The sequence below is a fragment of the Xiphias gladius genome, chromosome 24 (genome assembly GCF_016859285.1).
Source record: "Xiphias gladius isolate SHS-SW01 ecotype Sanya breed wild chromosome 24, ASM1685928v1, whole genome shotgun sequence".
NCBI classification, from domain to species: Eukaryota; Metazoa; Chordata; class Actinopteri; order Istiophoriformes; family Xiphiidae; genus Xiphias; species Xiphias gladius.
The window spans coordinates 17,859,816-17,880,827 of NC_053423.1; the positions used below are offsets into that span (position 1 = coordinate 17,859,816).

At 40.7% G+C, this 21,012-nt stretch overlaps 1 protein-coding gene across 1 annotated transcript in view; it reads right to left on the reverse strand.

Annotated features, from left to right (window-relative positions):
• LOC120786243 (oxysterol-binding protein-related protein 10) overlaps positions 1 to 21,012 on the reverse strand; it is a 77,405-nt gene that overhangs the window by 24,873 nt on the left and 31,520 nt on the right. The window contains exons 5-7 of the mRNA XM_040121555.1: positions 19,450 to 19,647; positions 8,450 to 8,690; positions 962 to 1,092 (exon numbers count right to left, since the gene is read on the reverse strand). Coding sequence (XP_039977489.1) covers positions 962 to 1,092; positions 8,450 to 8,690; positions 19,450 to 19,647 — 570 coding nt within the window. The remainder of the gene's footprint in view (positions 1 to 961; positions 1,093 to 8,449; positions 8,691 to 19,449; positions 19,648 to 21,012) is intronic.

Here is a 21,012-nt window from a genome sequence, read left to right on the forward strand (position 1 = left end):
TTTATATAACCCAATATTACAAGTCACAAATTTGCCTCAAGGCTTTAAGTAGGAGAAGCAGAATTGTTTCTGCCAATAATGGAACATTTAAACCCTCAGTTTATATCAAAAATTAAAATGTTAAATTGTTATGTTATGTTACAAAAAGTGGTCACCAAATTTGGTGATATATGATTTTACTGGACCATGACGAAGGTAATGTACCACTGACTCCAAAATAATAAATAGACTACGGGTAGTGAAGTGATCACTGTGATGGATAGTGATCCATCACAGTGGACCTGTGTACCTGAAAAATACTGCAGGAAATTGTTCTAAAAATGTACTTTGACAAATGTTAGCAGTCAGTGAAACATGAATCATATGCATAATTTTGTAGGTTGGGTAAAACGCATCAGTAAGTTTGTTATCAAGGCAAAGATTAGGAAACAAAGAATTTCCCAGTGTGATTTAATATCTCTGGGGTATCCTGGTAGACTAATTGTTAAGACATGTAAAGTATAAATGTAATGACCCCAGTTCGATTCCAGCTGGTGAGCTTTGTGGCATATCATACCCCTCCCTGTCTCCCAGTGTTTCCTCTCCGTAACTACGCCGTCACTATCAAATAAATACAAAACCCTTCAAAAAGACATCTGTGTTCTACACACACGCCTTGCTGCATGCACCTGCATCCTCAGACAAAAGCACCAGCCACATGAGGAAATGTAAAAGGATTTTCTTCACAACCATCCAACCAGTCACTCTCTTGACAACCATCTGTAAAGTAACCCGTTAGGAAGCGCACCAGACACAATTTCAGTATTTCCTAGATTCATGGTGCAGCCCGACAGTGTTCTCAGTCTCACATCTGACGCACTATAAACTCAGATCTCTACTGGACCAAAACAGCAGCAGAAAGGACGAAGCGCAAGATGAAAGGCAGAGGAGATAATTGACATTATGATATAATGATTCTCACCTCAGCACCATGGGACAGACTCCTTATCCTGAGGGCCGGGGAGGGCTCGGCAGATCGTAGAGGAGTCAGACTTCCATTCTTCAACTGATCCCCTGAGGGCGACTTTGGTACAGTCCAAACAGGAACACCATCTGAAAAAATGACAAGGCAGGGTCAGAGCCGACTACCGACTTTTAATTAACAACAGGGAGATACTTGGGATTTACTACTATATGGTTGGTACTGTTGAACCGTGTGTATTAATGCTTGATTTTGCTTGATTTTAGGCAGAATCAAAGAGGGACTAGGGAGAAGACTCACAGACACTCTGCATCCTGTCTATATCTATCTCATAAATTGTATTGAACTGAGGGTGTGTAATTGACAGAGGCTATACACCAGGAAATTGTGTGTGCACACTGGTACGTATCTGTTTAAATTTAATATTGTTCTTTAAGATATCCTGGCCTGCTACAATGTACTGACTTAACTCAGGTGAAATATGCAGACATTTCTAGAATGATGACTATTTAGAATCTGGGCCACAAAAAAAAAAAATGTTCTGCAGAGATATAAGAAATCTACATCCAGTACAGTCTGTCCTCATACTGTAACTCAGCATTGAAACAATTGCAGTTGTTTCCAGCTATTACAGTTGTATAGGCAAATTAATACTTAATCTTAAATTAGACAACCTCTACTGTCTTCACCTACAGGGGATGGTATGTGAGAGGGGATGATTCAACTCAATGGTCTTTTTTGAAGCCATAGTTTGCAGTGTTGAGAAAATTCCCATTTAATGCCTTTCAGTCAGTGTTGAGAGGGTCTAACCCACAAAAGGCTTCCTCTTCACTAGTTTTTTCTGTTTTTTGAATACATCGTTGTGGTTTTTGAGACTTTTCCTCTTACCAAATTACACAAGTTTGTGACTGGTGCATTAACAAGACTAAGAGTATACAGCCACACTAGTGGCTCTGTGAGGCTGTAATTCCACACAACGGTGCTTGGAGTTACATGCTAGTGTCAGCATGCTAACATGCTCGCAATGACACTGTTAACATTCACCACACTCATGTTAAGCAGGTATAATGTTTACCATGTGTACTATCTGAGTTTAGCATGTTGGAATGCTAATATTTGATAATTAATACTAAACACAGTACATCTGACACTGACTGCAATGTCATTCGTTTTGCAGGTATTTGGTCATAAACCAAGGTAATTGAAATTTGAAACTGATGATGGTGCTAGTTGAAGTCAGCAGGCCACCAAAGTTTTTACAGTTTACTCTATTTTAATCAAATTCACAAATGCCAACCTCATGGTTGCGCTAGAGATAGTCAGAGGATCGCCCATGTCATTAGGATTTATTACCTAGAAAACATTAATATCTGTACTAAATTTTGTGGCAACCCATCAAGTAAATGTTGAAATATTCCACAGAACAAATGAAAGCTTTGACCTGCTGGTGGCATTAGAGGAAAAGTCATGGGATCACCAAAGTCAGCAGGATATATCCTCTGGGGACCATAAATGTCTGTGCAATATTCATGGCAATCCATCCAATAGCTTTTGAGATATTTTAGCCTGGTCAAAAGTGATGAATCGACCAAAAAACAGGCCAACAACACTATCCCAAGAGCAAGGCCACTAGCTCTGCTATGACTTTAAACTATTGTTTTACAAAATTCTCTTGATGTTTCTTAACATCAGTTTGATTATATTACATGTGATTTTGCATACAATTGCCATATTGTGATATATAGATATCATGAAGAATATAAGTATTGTCATATTGATTTGAACTGTATCGCTCAGTCATACATCTGGCATTCAATCATTTTAAGGTCGTCTCAGCCTGAATTACAGGCCCATTAGATACAAAATGATGTAACATGGTAGGGGGAAAAGTCTACAGATCATGATGACTCATGCTACAAACAGGAAAACTGCTTGTAGCAAAGTAGAAAATTGGAACAGTGGTTAAAACACTGACAAAAAGGCTCTTCACAGGATATTTCCCACACAGCATTACAACCTACAGCCTCCAAAACAGATATCAAATTCAGCCACCACCTCTGACAGCCTTCTCACTCCGTCTCACCAAATCTGTATTTAAGTTAGGGCTACTGGATTGTCAGGTATTTATAATGATATTTTGCTTCTCCTGTATAAATACTCATCACAAACTCTGTCTTAACATAAAGAGACTTGCAACTGTCAATCATATTAAAAATAAACAATAAAACAAAAACAAAACTGACTAAAACCAACCTGCAAGTTTCCTCATTTAAAAGCTGCTTACATACAGTGACTTCAGAAAGTATTCAGACCCATTCACTTTTTTCACACTTAATTGTGTTGTAATTGTAAGATTGAGTCGCTGTTGTTCTGAAAGGTTACCCGTCACCCCAGTCTCGGGTCACATGCACTCTGGAGCAGGATTTATTCAACAACCTCTCTGTATTTGACTGCATTCATCAATTCTGACCAGTCTCCCGGTCCCTGCTGCTGAGATGTACCACCATAGCATGATGCTGCCACCACCATTCTTTGCCGTATAGATGGTATAAGCCAGGTGATGAGCAGTGCCTGGTGTTTGCCAGACATAGTGTTTGGAGTTCTGCCCAAAGGGCTCCATTTTTGTCTCATCAGACCAGAGAATATTTTTCCTCATGCTCTCAGAGTCCTTTAAATTCCATTTGGAAACTCCATATGGGCTGTTATACGGCTTTTACTCAAAGTGGCTTCTGTCTAGCCACTCTACCCTAAAGGCCTGATTGAGGGGATGCTGCTGAGATGGCCGTCCTTCTGGCAGGTTCTCCCATCTCTGCAGAGGACTTCTGAAGCTCTTTTAGGAGTGACCATTGGGTTCTTGGTCACCTACTCGACCAAGGCCCTTCTTGTCTGCTTATTCAGTTGGGCCAGACAGCCAACTCTAAGAAGAGTCCTGGTGGTTCCAAACTTCTTCCATGTCACAATTAATGAGGCCATTAATGTGCTCCTGGGAATGCTGAAAGCTTTAGAAATGGTTTTATACCCTTGCTCTGATCTATGCCTCACCACAAAATTTTATTGCAGAGGTGTACAGAGAGGCTTAAAGGCATAATGGCTTTGTTTTCATTCTGACATGCAGTGTGAATTGTGGGACCTTATGTACACAGGTGTGGGCCTTTCTAAACTGTGTCCATCCAATTCAGTTTGCCACAGGTGGATTCAAATCAAGTTTGGGCCACATCTAAAGGAAAATTAAAGCAAACAGGATGTACTGCACCACAATTTGGAGTGCCACAGCAAAAGGTCTGAATCCTTTATAAATTAGAGATTTCAGTTTCTGATTTTCAATAAATTTCTAAAATTGTGTTTTCACTTTGTCATTATCGGTTATTGAGTTTAGACTGATGGGCAAAAATGGCAATTTTATCCATTCAAAATTAAATCTACAACATAATAAAGTGTGCCACAAGTGGTCTCATTACTTTCTGAAGCGACTGTACATCACAGTATCAGATACTATTTCAAAGTACTGTTAATGGAGCAGTACCAGAGGCCATTCTTGTCTTCAATCCCAACACTCAAATTGGGTTAAAAAGTCTAATGCACCAGGAGGCTGTTCTTTGATATCCATCAGGGAGAAAAAAAGCTGTGCTAACACAAGTCAGCATGATGGTGTGCCCGAGGCGAGTCTATCTCGACAAGATGTGCTGAAATAGCCCTCAGGCCAGACCTCTGCTTCACTCAACAGACAGTTTGACTGACAGGAACCTGAAAACTGTTAGTGAACCCCTTCCAATGATACCATGATACTATTGTACAGTGGAGACATAAGCGGGACTGACTCTGAAAATTGAAAAGTGAAAATACGAAATTGAGTTATTTCTTGAAAATTCAAGACATTTGGTGGTTAATACGACCCTGAGAGTTCATTTCAAGATGGAGTTTTAAGGGAAACAATCCTGGAAAGAGTTCAGGTTTTTGTAATAATGATGGTAATGATGATTTTGCACAAGTAAGTAGCTGGTTTAAAAAGACAATTAATGACAGATTTCTTAGATGTCACAATGAAGCACCAGAAGTGGAGACACTCAGTGAGCGGGGGGCTCTGGGCCATTGGATAAAGGCATGCAGGTAAATCAAAAAGCTGTCACAGATCAAACAGTGGAGAGACAAACATTCATGCAGTAGATGTTTCCAATTGGCTTCACCTTCCATTTCTGGGCTGTGACATCTATTCAGATTTTATGATGCTTTCAAATCCAGCTCTTAACACTACATGTTCCTCTTGTCCCTTTTATTTTTGCTTAATATAAAACATGTTATTCACCTTTCAACTCCATTTTTATGAATTAAGGTGTTTTAAATTCTTTACATTAAGCTGCAAGGGGACTAGTTTGCAAAGTAAATTTCCTTTATGGATTTTCAGAACCTTAAAGGAAAATGTTCTGCGAGTGTGGGTGAAAGAGACAGAGGGTTGGGTTTCAAGCTCTTTATGGCAGTGACAGAGGAAAGGGGGATCCAACAAGAGGCGGGGCAAACAGCAAAGATCCTCTGTGACATCAGCTGATGATATGCTGCTGGTTTGTGACCGGCAGGTTTTTGGTGCGAGTTAAGATCCCTTAAGTTCATTGACTCTCATTACTAGAGCTGACATAAACAAGCTGCTCTGGTTTTGTAGTAACAGGAGCCCAGAGGGACAGACGTGCCAGTCCAACTCAGTCCAACCTCATGCTCGGCTCTATACCAAAGAGTTTTCTTGCCCATGCAGTGGCAAAGCTTTCCTGTGTGGGCGTAACAAATCCATTCTACCAACCAACTGACAAGCCAGCCACTCTCTTTATCAGCTGCAGCAAATCTGGATGCTGCCCATGCCGGTGAGCCACGCAACCCATCACTCAGCAAAACCGAGGATCCCAACAAAAAACTCCTCACTGAGATGCCAGGGGTACATGCCGGAAGCGGGAAGCAGCTGGACCCCCACAGGACTTATCAGCCAGGCAGCGGAAGGAAAGAGGTTTGTACTTGCGGCCCGGTGGTCCCACTCCACACCACCCCCTGTCTGATGAACTGGTACAGGGCAGGGTGACTGTTGCCGCAAAAAGAAGACCAACAAACTGTGAGGAACAGCAGATTTGGATGGGATCCAGCACCTACCCAAACTCAGATCCCAAAAGACCTTCCCTAAGTCATAGATGGAGATGGACTGCATCTTCTTGACTTAAACACTGAAAACATGCACCTGTAAGGCTTAAAAGGTGGCTCTGAAAATGTTGTAGTTTGCTAAATTGGAGGATTACAGCTGGCGTCAGCTTGGATTCACAGCAGTTAGAATGGATTCCAGTGGGGACCATGAAGTCACAACAAAAACACGCGTCAAAACCATCCATTCATTTTCCACTTTTTATCCAGTTTCAGGTCGCGGTGGCAGCAGGTTAAGCAAGGTACTCCAAACAGCCTCCTCCCTTGTCATGTCCTCCAGCTCTTCATTGGGAACCAAGGCGTTCCCAGGCTTGATATGGTTATATGACATCCCTTCGACATGTCCTGGGTCTGCCACAGGTTCTCCTCCCAGTTGGACCTGCCTGAAATACCTCCACAGAGAGGTATTCGAATCGAATGTCCAAACAACTCTCAAATGACTACTTTCAAAGTGAATGAGTTCCTGAGTTTCATGTGGATATTTGAACTCCTCACTCCGTCTTTATTGGTGTGTTTCCACAGTAAGTGGGGTGAATTTTAAAAGGTGGCGTGGATGCATACAGAGTCAAAGAAAAGATGACAGATCAGAGCGGGCGAGAATACACGCAATTAGAGCGAGGTGGCACGAATCTTATCCTGGGAATTTATAGTTCTGCTTCATAAACGAGAAAAAAAAGGAGAGAGACTGTAGGGAAGTACCAGAAAGAACTGAGGTTCAGCTGGAACACTGGTTGTTTGGGGTGAAACAACAGGGCATGAAAGGTAAAGCGCTCCAATTCATCTCACTTTATGTTGAACACACCTTTATGGTGAATTCCGCCACCTTGAGGAAGGAAACTCATTTTGAACGCTTGTATCTGTGATTTACCTCTTTTGGTCACTGTCCTTATGAAACAGGATCAAAAGCATCCACAGAATCTTCCCAAACAACCCCTACACCATAATCCACTTCTACAGTGTAATTCAAACAATATTCCTTTTGCTAATATATAGCTACATGCACTGCTTCCAGCAGAGCTTTGGAACTATGAGGAGGCAATAGTTTGACAAAGTCGTATCACATTCAGTGGTTTATTAACCATTTAGTACCATTCAGTACAAGTTTATTTTGAACATCTGCGTTTCCATGACCATTCGCAAACAGCTACTAAAATGACCTTGTACTGAGATTGTTTTGTCAACAGCAGAAGAGATGAGTATGCTGAAGGTTTTTGAGAAGTTTCTATGGGCAAAATGACACATTTTTTTATCTTAATTTATGGGTGGCCATTGGATCCATTGTATCTGCTTTGAATCTGACTACATCTGCCATCTTTCACAAATGGAGCAAGCTATTAACTTTCAGAGCCACATTTCAAGCCTACAGACATTGAGTATTTGGTGCTAAATAGATTTTCAGTGGAGTACTACTACTTTTCCTGGAGAAAACATTCTTGCTGGTGTTGTTTTATAAGCAACCAGGAGACTGTAAATGGATTATAAATATTCCTCTGTACTTTGGAAAAAGGATTAGTTCACAACGTTTGATGGATTTGAAATGATCTAAACACTTATCCTGTATTTGGGGTCTACCTTCCACCTTTAGGAACTGTTCCCTAATCCTAATCCATGGTGTTATGCCAATAGAACCACCCTCAGGCTTCAAATGGTTTAAATTTGAAACAACTTTATTGGATCCATTGTGATCTGGCACAGAGAGGGTTAAACATGGCAGAGGTCTGACATTTTAGGCACCAGTGTGGATTCCTTTGGCGAAGACTTAATCCTTTGAGGAGATTAAGAAGTGCATAGTATTAGTCATTATATTTAGGTTTACTCATTCACACATAACCCTGATTTCTTCTGACATGCATGTAGGGAGACAGTCTGAAACGCTTTCAAAGATTCTGTAAACACAATTGACGATAAATTCTTGTTCATACACACTTCACATTCATGCTTGTACTTGGCACTACCATTTTGAGGAAGTATTGGCATTTGATAGCAAATGATGACACTGAAGAGACAATAATGAATGGAAAATAACACATAACAATACTAATAACTACAAACTATGACAAAAAACCTGAATGGAATAAAATGAAACAAACAATTTAACACACAAATGCGACAATTAACAACATTTACTACAAACACTAAAGTTCGTGGTACCCATCAGGCAGGGACAAGAGCCACAGTCCAGCTGCCCCAGCTGGCCCTTGCCACTTGTGCTGGGCTCTGGAGGAAGGGACTGGAAAGACAAGGGGGATGGGGGAGATGGAGGAGTTGGGGGCTCCAGTAGCAGCACTGGAACGGGGCCCGGGGCGCACTCACCGGTGGGGGCTCCGTGGGCAGCATGGTTGCGCTGGGAGGCCTGGGACTGAGGTGGCACCTGGCTGTGGCTCTGGGTCTGTTGAAGGATGTTCAGGCACTCTCCCAGGCAGCTAAGTGTGGCCGCCGATGTGGCTTTGAGCAGCAGCAGGTCCTGATCCAGGCAGGAGAGGGGGCCTCTGGTGGGTAGAGAGTCAATGGACTGGACCAGGTTCTTCTGTTGGCCCTCTGCTTGGGACATCACCTGGGTGACAACAGTGATACACAGCATTAAAATATGCAGTCAGCAGTTACATTATTCTAATTACCAGTGAGACAATACTGTTACTCACAGGTAGCAGCTTGGATGCATCTCTCAGCCTGCCTTTCCAGACAGTAATTCAAACCACAATGCAAAATTAAAAACTATCTGGATCACTTGATGGCTAGAAAATCAATATCACTACTATAGAGTAACTTACAGTATACCAATCACTGTACAAAAAAAAAAAAAAACATCCAAGCTATCATTTAAATCCCATTTTACATTGGCAGGATAAAAACCCTCAAATACAGACATCCTACTACCCCTTTCTGGATTCAAAATATAAGGGTATAAGGCTGTTGATAGTTCAAATTCTTCTCATTTCCTTTCATTATCCCAGAACCAACAATTGTATACAATCATTCCTCTGTACCACACACTTTAATTGTTTTTTTCAAAAACACATCAATGAGCCACTCAGTTGCATTTGGTGACTTGGTCCTTCATCGCGATGAACACGAGCAGTGTAGTTTATTTTGAGTCAATCCCTCTTGTCCTCAAAACTCACTCATACACCAAATGCGTTTTAATCCACAGCTGAAAATACTCCCTGACAAATGCACCGTTTTCTCCAGTTTAATTAAAATTAGTAAAAACTACAGTGCCCATCTGTTTTTGGAAATTATTTTCCATTATTATTTTCTTTTTAGATGATGAAACTATAGGTCGATACTATAGGTATATGTGTGATTATTTAGAGTATACATATTGTTGGTTTGGAAAAATAAAAAACACCAACCTTATCCTTTCATGTCCCTTTTACTGTGGGTTCATGAAATGCAGACATAATTACTCATCAGCCTGGTGTTTTATTGTGATAAAATGTGTAATCCTTAAAATAATATTAGTTTCTTTGCTTGCTAAAACAGTGACGTGGAAACGAGAAACAGTTTTCATGAAGGACGTTTTAGAGTTACCTGTTGGTCATTAAGGGCATCCCTAAATGTAAATTTTTGTTTACATTTTAGAAAATGGTGCGCATATTGCCATATTGTCATATTGAACTAATATTCAAAGAGAGGGCAGGAATTTAGAGGTTGTATGGGTAGACAATGTGCATTAACATAACTAATAATCTAGATAACAGCATGGCATGACAGAAGCAATTATGAGCCTAACATTTCATAAGATCTTCAACCTTCTCATGTGTCTGTATGGTTTTAGTTGTGCATAGAGAGTGATACAACTCAACATCCATTCTAGTGGCGTTATTTCAGTCTTGACTGCAGGCAACAACAGATCCACACAACCATCTGCTCCAAGACGATAGTGCCAAAAAAGAAACTGCTAAAACTCGTTGATTAAGAAAAGTTCTCCCCCATGCTCCCACAGACGCACACAACATTTCTTACTCTGAGAGTTATGTATGTGGGAGTCACCTATCAAAGTCTAAATGTATCACAAAAGGAAGAAGACAATGTCGGTTCTCGCTAGCGGGTAATAAGCTTCTCTTGGGGCTAATGAATCTGGGTTGTTTATCTGCCTGGAAATGTTGTATTCATTAATATTGTATGGCTTCAGAAACACTCCGTACGCACTTCGGTAGCACATCTGTCTCCCTGCATCAGTTCATATAGCTATTTTGGAGTCACTGAGAGGTGTTGCTGTTATGTGCCGTAGACATTAATGTAAGGAATTTCTTTTTAAAAAAAAGCACATCGCTTGTCCAATTATTCTGCTATTGACTCGGGTCGGATGTGGAATTCCTCAGGCAGATGGAGCTCAATTTTTTGTCACCATTGTTTGTTATAAATAGATTCTTAGTGTTCATGATGATGATATCCTATCATTTTCTCAGTGCCCTTCAAATAATCAGGACTTGCTATTTCATTTCACACAGGATGTTCATATTTTTTACAGTTAAACCCTCAAGTCAGATGTTTATGTAGCTTTTTAATGATGGACATAATTTTACTGCACTTTGACTTCATAAAGGGTTGGATATAATCATTCATTGCCTTTCTATACTATACTACAACGAAATTCTTCATTATATCAACAAATCACAATTCTCATGCCTCAGTGTTACATTAAATCTGACCAATCTGTTGCAGCATGAGATGGAAAATTTAGGATTTGAGTGATCTTATGTGTCAAAACCAAGGCACACAACCATAAGACTGAGGGAGTTTTGAATGACGATTGAGAGAAAAGCCATTTGTTGTAGCCATTTTTGTGGAAAAGGTGACTCTTAAATACTGAGAATATGGGTGAACAGCTGAGAAGCGTCTTATACTGCATAAGTCGCTCCAGTAGTGGCTCCCGTGGTTTACACAGATGTTTTGATACTTTTCTCGCCATGAAAACTGATCACTAATAAAGGTCACAGTATAGTTTTTTTTGTGTGATTTTTGAAACATATATAAGATATTTGAGAGTTTAAAAAATCTGATAATGATGAGATTTGTGACTAAGCTAAGTACTGAGGACGACACTTTACAGTCAAAAACTAAACATGTCAAGTGTTCTGTGGTGAAACGGCAGCGCTCTCTCTATTTATTGGCCATTTATACATATAACACAGTTAATGATCTTGGATGTCTGTGCCGGCTGAGCCAAGCAAAGCCGAGCTGAGCCATGTTACTGCTCCCTTTCACACATATTTTATTGGCTGAGCTATAATTTGTAGTACTGTATCTACTGTGGATCCAAGCTGACCAAAGTTTCAGGGATTTTGTGAAGACGCAAATGCCAATTAAGTCTCTAAGCACTACATACTAATACTAATACTAAATAGATACATTTTTTATGGAGTATTGCTGTATAAGTATATACATTCACATATTGGTATTGAAGTTATGGGATAACTGTAACAAAGCTGCAGAACTCTCAATGTCTTTTTATGTATCATGCAAAATGAAAATTTAGGCTAAAAACTAGATTAAGAAGTAATGCTGCATCTGTGTTGCACTAATGATACCAGAAATCAGAGCTGCCTCTGGGTCTATATTCACCTTTGGGCGGGTGACAATACAAGTTGGTGAGTAAATGTGTTGCTATGCAACCTTAAGTAACTCTGAAAACCCATACCATGGTAAAAAATAACACACCCCACTGGGTTTTATGGTGCTTAACAAAACATGACATTTTTCCATAAACATGGAAAAAACGCCTTTAGTGGAGAGGATTATCACGCTTGTGCTGAGACACAAATATAAAGAAGAAAAAAAAAAGATAAAAAGAGATAGATAAATTAAAGCAAAAAAAGGGAGAAAACCACACATATATGAGGTAAAGAGGAGTCAAAGCCAACTCTGAAATAAGGTATATTCTCTCAGAACACCCAACTGAATAAGGACCCACACAACACACATACACAAAGTCTTGTTAAGGGTCCTTTGGTGTAAAACTGTCAGCAAGTGACTGATGAGTCACTGAAGAGTCACCTTTAAATATCAATCAAATAGATGCACCTACTGAAACACACAGAAAAACACCCAGACACGTGTTAAATATAAATGTTTTCTAAAAAAAAAAAAAAAAAATCAAATCACTTCCTTATATTCCAACACAAATTACCTCTTAAATGTAACTACATACAAATATATGGACAAAAACTAAGCTTGAGTTTTGAAATAATGTTTTTTTTGTATCTGAACAGTTACTACAGTTAATATTTCTTTGTTTGGTTTATAAGCAGGTTATATGGTTGACACGAACATAAGAGGAACATAAAATCGCAGCAGACCTCTGCTACAAAGCTAAGTCAGAGGGCTTATAGTAATGGCAGCTCCCAAACACACACACACACACACACACACACACACACACACACACACACACACACACACACACACACACACACACACACAGCTCTCCAGAGCCAACAGGACCAGTGCTGCTTCTAGAAATAGCCTAACCCCAGTGATCCAGCTCTGCCGCAACAGTGTAATCGCCCAGTGCGGCTGCTGCTGCTGCTGCTGCACCAGGAGTCGAGGCGTTTGATGAGTTCACATCAGCTGGCTGTGACAAGCAGGCTGAGGAGAGACAGTTATGTGGTCTGACTCCCACCGTCACACATTCAGTGGACAGACAGATGCATGCATGGATGGACAGATGGATGGAGGGTGACAGCATGACAGTGGCCGGAACATTCAGCGCAAGACCTCACCAATATATTGGTACTTCACCGCTGCCTTACAGAGATATCAGCATAGGAATCGTTGCAGGTCTATACTGGACCTTGAAATATTCCAGATCAAATCTCTGAACGTATTTCAGGAGTGTCGAAGTAAGATGCTGCATATGCAAAATGTCACAACTTGAAATTTACCAGGACTGGACTCCTGCTTATTACTAGGTTACACCAACCCACAAAACTGATCTAAGAATCAATGTTAAAAAATAGTTTTGCAATTTGTGTAAACATATGAAAAATATTTGTTTATTTTGCACTACAAGTATCTTTTATTTTGATTTCAGACAACATACTATGTATAATATATGTCAGCTTGGTACAGAATATATTTTGCGTGTGTCATATGCAGATAAAAAACATAAGCATGTTGTACTTAAATATTATATTAAAACATACAACAACACGGTAGGTTTTCACAACATGTTTTTATTTTTGCTTTGTCGGGTAGTGCCACATTCACGTCACACTGGAGTTACTTGAATAACCAGATTCCGACTCGTATGTAGTGTTCACATCAACATCCAAGTCGTAGTTACGACCACTAAACTTTTTCTGAAAGTTTCGGAATATCTGTCTTGGTTCTTAATAATACAAGTAAGTGAAAACCAGAGAAACATGGATCCAAGGTAATTAAACCCAAATTTAATGGACAGTGTTATATTATATAAACCTTATGAAAATTTTAACCCTACCAACGCCAAATCTACAGTCAGATGCAACCATGTCTCCTGGAAATGACATTTATATACAACTAAACTGCAGCAGCGAATCCGTTCTGTAGAAAACGTAATAGCTGACTGGATTACGTTCAGAGGCAACGTTTGTTTTTTTTTTAAACGAATGAAGGACTACACGCGTTGCTGCGCTGCCAGGTGGTGGTTGGAGTGGATGGCACCGTACGGAGTGCACGACTGTCACACCAGAGACCAGGGGTCGCATCCAGAGTCCCATCTGCGGTTAGGTTTAGCCAACGAAAGCAATATATCCTCATTACGTAAGTAGAAAACAAAATCCTGTTGCGTTTCCTACAAAACGAATTTACTGATGCAGTTTAGTTGTATATAAATGAAATTTCTAGGAGACAGACTTGACAGATGACACGAATGCTGACAAATCATAAACACGGAAATCTAATCCCATCCATCCTTCCCATTTTATCTTAACGAGACATTACATCGATATTTTATTAAGACTGCGTTTCAAAACCACAGCCCCCTCATTCATTTCAATGAGACTTTGTTGAGAGTTCGAGCAAAAAAAAAAAAAAATGTATGGTCATTTTCGTCCAGAAGAAAAGTTAAGCCCGGATCAACTTATGGCACAACAAGGTAACTCTACAGTTTAACCCCACAGTCATCAAGATGGTGGATAAAATGGTCAACATGTTAATTTTCCAGTTTTTCAAACTGCTACGTGTTTTGGTGTGTGAGGAACGACCAATAATCCACTGATTATCAGCACGCGGCAGCTTTCTGGTCTGTACTGTGTACAGTGGTGCATAAATCTCAGCGCAAGCAGACCCCTTTACTGTCAACCCCAGCATCCGCCGGCCCTTTGCCAAACCTCGTCAGACGGGTTCATGGGCCTGAAGGAGAACAACAAAATGACATGAGGAGGAAGGGAGTGAAGGAGGCTGGAGGCTGAGGCAGGAGGAATAGTGGACGAGGGGAGAGAGATGATGCAAGGAGCTAAATCACAGATAATCACGTCAGGGGAGGCAGAAACCCAACTCTTCTGGAACAAAAGAATGTGAGGCCAAATGGATTAAAAAAAAAAAAAAAAAAAAAAAATCACACATCACAGAGGGGCCTCGTTTTCTGTGTCTGCGGAAAAAACACGAGCACCAGAGGAGTGTTTGTTTTGCTTAATGATCGCGCCATCTGCTCGGTATTTACTCACACTGTCCCAGGTCCGCATGAGGAGACAGACTCTGCTCCTGAGAGGTGAGAAATTCGTCTCCACTCAAACTGATCGCTAGTTGGTCTCTTTCTGTCACCGAGTGAATCATTTAGGCGAGATATTCTTAGCAAAAACGAGGCAGACACGCAGCATGGCGCATCTGAGTGGGGAATTTAACAACTTGAAGCCAGCCAGGTCTTCAGTGAGAAAGAACGGCATGAAAGACAGAGCTTTGCATGAAATACTGATGCTCCTCCAAGAGTGTCATCTGGATGACAAGCAGAGGAACGAGATGAACTGTTGAGGTAAATGCCAAGTTTTTAATACAGCGTTTAGCTCAAGTTTGGCAGTCTACTCCCTACACTTTCAGCTTTAGAACCACAACAATAAAAAGGTGCTCAGGGCCTACTGTGAGGTGTCAATTACATGACAGGTTATTAAGCAAGCTGTTTTGTTTTTGTTTTTTTAATTCATGTAGGGAATTACACACCATACAAAGCTGCTTTGTCCCAGTTTGAGACAGGCACGAAACGAGTCGTCATTGTTATTCTGGAGCGAGGATCAGATAGCTACAGGTGAAAGATTGTCTTCTCATCCCTGTAACCTTCAGCTAAGCAACGACGTCAACCCTTTTGCTCACGGGTGTCTGAAGAAAAAGATAAAAAAAACTTAAGAAGATAAAGTAATATGGGTAATTACTGCGGAAACACTTAATCAAAAGACAAAAAATTGGTCATTTTATCCAGCAAAGATGCCAAACATTCACTGGTTCCAGATTTTAAAATTGTAAAGATTCACTGCTTTTCTCCATTTCGTACCATTGCAACTTGGATATCTATCAATGTTCGGACTGTTTGTCAGTCAAGAGAAGCAAGTAAACCTGTGGAGGTTTTGACCTGTAGTGGTGCTACAGACCTGTTTATAATTTTTGTTTGTGTCATGACACACACGCACGTGCATATGGGTGACGCAATACACATTCCTGCCAACGATTTCACACTATTCCACTGAAAAAAAAAAACTGGCAGGGAAGAGGACGACTGTAAGCTAGTAAACACGGATGCAAAAAAATACAGGAAAAAAAAAAAATCGTCTTAGCCAATTTTATGAGGAAGGAATGTATTCAAAAAGGTTTGTTGGGATTCACGCACTGAGTTCTGGTGAGTGACACTGAATCTACACATACATTTTGTTCGATTGCAAGGAAACACCACAGGACAACTTGGAGACCTGTGATGGGCACTTTGTCTATTTTTCCAAATGTATAAACTAAATAATTAACCGACCAATCAAACAAACAACAGATTAAATGATAATAAAAATAATCGTAAATTGCATTTTTACAGTATCTTCTGTGAGAGATGTGGTGTTATCCATTTTAGAGGTTCCATTTTATCAGTGTTGGATGCAGATTACTTTCTGAACTTTAAACTTGCGTTGACCGATTTGTAAGCCACAGAAACAAGCTGCTAATACAGTACTGACATATTACACCTGTTAAGCTGACATGGCAAACTTGTTACCAAAAAACTGCCTAATTACAAATCAAGCAGACACAAAGCAACAGGAGCATTCATTTGGGGGGGGTCTTGTTTGTGTCCACCTGATGAATGTGAGTCCAGTTCTGTCTCTCTCCTCTTAGCTCTGTTCTTGCTCTCCGCCAACTCCTGAAGGAAATATCTGTCTCTCTAGCTGCTAAATGCTCCACTACGTTCACCAGCTAGTTTCTGACTTTAGTCTGTCTGCCGTTTGTAGCTGAGCAGGTAGTGTGCAGTGGGTTTATCAGAGCGCTTCTTTGCTGCGAACAGCTGCCTGCTGCCGGAAACAAGAGTGATGGGAGAAGTGAGACTGAATTAAAATCAGTGACGCTTTGGGCAGGTAAAACCAAAGCAGTGAGCTGAAAGATGTTAAAAGGCGCCACAGAGGTGAGGGGAACTGCGCAGGGAACTTTCATATACAAGTAGTTGTTTGATCCATCATTAATAACAAAAATACTGATTATAGCGGCTTTAAACAGTTATTGTACAGAAATGTAACTTAATTGTTTTATGATTGCATCACATTTTTCAACTTGGGTTTCTTTCAAATTTCCTTTTCAAACTTTATCATTTCAGTTTGAATGAGTAGCTAAAGACACCGATATTATGCATAATAAAATGCATTATAAACTATTTATGTTTCTGCAGTTGTGCAACTTACACCTAAACAGCTGTAGGACGTGAGACAGTCAGAAAGTATCCTGTAGGGATTGAACCACAGGACGGCAGACAAGCCCTCTCTCTTGTCAGCTTTTATTTTTCTCCAGTCTTTACACTGGCAGGCGTATTTTACATCTAGAAAGCGTCTTGTCTCTCCTTGTCCATGTTTCCTCCTCCTTCCTAACTGCTAAGTCATCTCATCTCCATAATTCAGCAGCTAGATAAAGGGCTGCCTGGCAACGGTCCGAAAACTACATTTCATCTCAAAAAAAAAAAAAAAAAAAAAAAAAAGACTGAAAGCAAAAATGCTGCAGCTAATGGCTCTATAGTTTACCAGCCAGGCTTACAATCATGTCTTCATCATTTGCATCATTTTTGCTTCGCAAACCCAACTTCAACTGTAATGTCTCGCAATTAATCGCCGTAGCCCAATTGCAGACAGGCTATGAAGGAGAGACAGGAAAAAAAAAAACAAGTTCTCTCTAGAGATAAGCAGAGAATAGTGAATGGCTGTGCTGAGCGTATGGAGATGTAGCAGATGAGGAAGACGTGGTAACCAGAGCTGACAGGTCTGGTGACTGAAGCGAGAGAATTAATGAGGATTTGAACTTAAGACTAATTCAAAACCTGAAATTTCAAGTGGAGGGATTTTTATGTAACTTACAGGCCTGTATCCTTAAACTCTTGGGGAAGAAGGGGTAAAAACTATTAAACTTTGCTCCATACAGTCAGGGATTAAACAATATTAAATGTTCCATATGGAAGAGCTCGCTGTCACTTTTCCCCCATTCGTCACCTTCACAGTTTATCTTCTTTGCACACGCTGACACTTTGACGTCTCATATGTTGATTACTGCACACACTCCGCCACACCGACCCGGCTCTTCCCTGCGTCACCGACCGTGTTAATCAGTACTGATGTATACCATAAAAATGCCAACAAAGCTGAACTCACAGTGAAGACTGAGCACCCTGCAGTCAGTGTCAAGCCTGCCAGGAAGCCAGAAATATCTGCTGAACTAAATGCACCAGTGTCCCACCTGAGACCAGTGCAAAGGCTCTGAAGACAAAGGCTGCGGAAAATACGGTGCGGCTTTGTGGCTGAAGTTTTTGGAGTTTGCTCCAAATAATTAGAACGGACTAACCTCTCTTTATGGACTTTATCCACAACACTGTTTAAACACAAGACTTTGTTTAACTCCAAAAAAACATTTGAGGGATTTTTTCCAGTTTATTACAAGTTGAATACTATCTTTGTAGTTTTGTCCGTCATTCCCATCCGTTATAATAACAACACCTTAAGCTAATCCGGGAAATGCACCAAGATCCAGCAGGCACACAATCACGCCAAATTTATATGGAAAAAGTGAGCAGTTCAAGTACGATCCAAACTTGGAAGACTCAGGCAACCACTACAACCTGTGAGGCAAAGGTCACATGATGACAGACAAAGACTTCTATTATCACAAGAGTTTCCCTTTTGATATGTAGGTGTTTTTCCCAGCAAGAAGATGTCCACTACAATACCTCACACCGATTGTTCAGAAAGTGTAGCTGGAGGAAACAGCTGGATGCTGTTGTAGTAGAAAATGTCAATTCCTACTGAAATATAACCATGGTAACGGTAAACAAAAAAAATCATAACACAGCATTATCGAGTCCACAGCCACCGTGTAAGAGATAACGTTATAGCAGATTAGATCGCTCTTAGCAAACTGGCTCGGCAAACCATGTCGGTCACGTCGCCCTCACCTAAATTTTGATCTACCAAACTTCCTTCAGTCTTGTGCGCAAAGTTCCTGTGAACTTAGGGCATTTTTAGAAACATTTTTGATGGTTTAGATAATCTGGAAAAACATCTAACTGCATATGTTTTAGCCCAGTCGGACTTTGTTGTGGCAACGTTACTGTGTTTCCTGATCTAAGCAATAAATATGGTGATTACATATCATAAATGGCAGGAATGATGGCCAAAGCTATGAAAGTAAGACCCAAGTTTTAATAAAAACAGAGCTGTCCTTTCATGCTGTCTTGGAGATGCCGTCTCCACTTGCTTATTCCCTTTCTGTGCAACCTCTTTAAAAGCAAAAAGATAAAATAAAATACGCCCACGAGTCTGCTTTGAATTACAAGACTAGCGGCCAATGGTTAAAGTACTGTTAGCGCCTGTGGCCACAAGCAGCTGTTTTTGCACTGGCAGCGTCTATTTACTAAACAGATCCTACAAAGTCGAGCATTGGAGGAGTGTTGCCACATCTGTCGGGATGTCAGGATGAATGTGTTTTGTCACAGCGGTATTTCTTAACGTGCATAACGAAGTTCTGCGGAAGTGCTGGAAGACGGTTTTTGTAACCTAGCAACAATAAGCGCTTGAGAGAAGCGCTTTGAAAAAATTAGGTCAGGGGCGCCTCCAGCGCAAACACAGCTGCCTGCGGACACAGGCCCTTAATCCTTCGACACCCACCTCTTTGACCTCCAGCAGCCGACCTGGGTACTGACTCTTGGCCCGCCGAGCTGCAGCCGGAGATTTGTGGTGGGTGATGGTGACGATGTTGCTGGGTGTGGCCGTGTGGCCCAGGTGCCTCTGGGAACCCGGGGATGAAGATGGGGTTAGGTGGGGGAGGAGGGAGAAGCTACGGGTCCGACCAGAGGATGAGGAACCCTGGAGGGAGGGATGGAGGGAGTGGGGTGACACAGAGAGGGAAAGAGTAAGAGCTGTGCGGGAATTTAAACGTGACATGAGTGTGATAATGTAAAGGTACAGAAACAACAAGAGCATGCTCCAAAAAAATTCTCCGATTAAAAAGGCTCGGTAAGGAATCCCAGGTTTCTATTCCCCCAATTAAATAAACCTTTTCCACAAAAAAGCTTCAATATTAGATAAAACATTTTGTTTACTGAGTTTTTTGACTTGTCTGCTAGTAGATAAGAGAACTACACTGCTAATCAATACCAATAACCTAATTTTGGCCAACCCAGGTTTGTATTGGCTTTTTTTATATCTCTTGCAGTCTAACCATCTGTTTTTCAGTATGAGCAAAATAGGACGAGGTTAAGGATGACTGTTAGCTGGAAATTAGTGAAACTTGGAACCAATCTAAACCTCAACAAGCTCCCTGTAATGTTAATTTAAACCTCCCACATAGTATGGGAGGTTTAATATGGTAGAAATGGCTCTGAGAGTGTGCCTTCGCTAACTAATGTCAATGCTAGCTAACATTAGCCATACCTGTAAGCCAGCGAGGCTCTATGCTAGGCTGATTTTTCCACATCTTACTAACTTTACATGAGTAACTCACTAAAAGTTATTAAAATGAATTGTTTTCTGCTAATGCTGCTTAGAATGTACATCTTCATAAGCTATAACTGTTGGGCAAACAAAGAGCCGGCTATTGGCTATTATCAATAAGTCACAGGTTGACAAAACTGCAACTTTTCAGTTCATAATTTTGGCTCAGTTTTACATTTCCCTTGTTTCTCAGATAATCGGAGCAAACTTTCCCTTCTGCTACTAGAGGTCTCTACTGTGAGAGAAGACAAAGTTCCTGTGCTTTACTCTCAAAGGTTTCACAGTAAAACTATTAAATTACAAATGTGCTGTATCTTTTACTGCTGTTCATAGGAGAAAATCTGTATTCTTATGATTATTAATATATCAAAGGTGCAATTAAAAGTACAGGGAGGATTAAAGGTGGTTTTTTTTTCTGAAATAGAGCCACTTAGGTGAGTAAGTGTCCAAAAGGGTTCGAGGCATAACAATTTCATGACTTAAAGAGTAACCTAACAGCAGGCTGAAAAACAGTGTTTTGCTGTTTTCAAGCCTGTTTCACCTGTGTGGTCAGAAATGCGCTCTGAAATGCGCACCTTTAACCCCACCAGGGTCCTGGAGTGCACCTGTACATCACTGCAGCCAGGCGAGAAGTTAAACCAAGGAGGTCAGCAAAACCCGGATTTCCAGAGACATTTCCAGAGAGCCCCATAACTGGCCCCCAGTTAACTCAGTCAAAACACATTTCACCCTGACAAA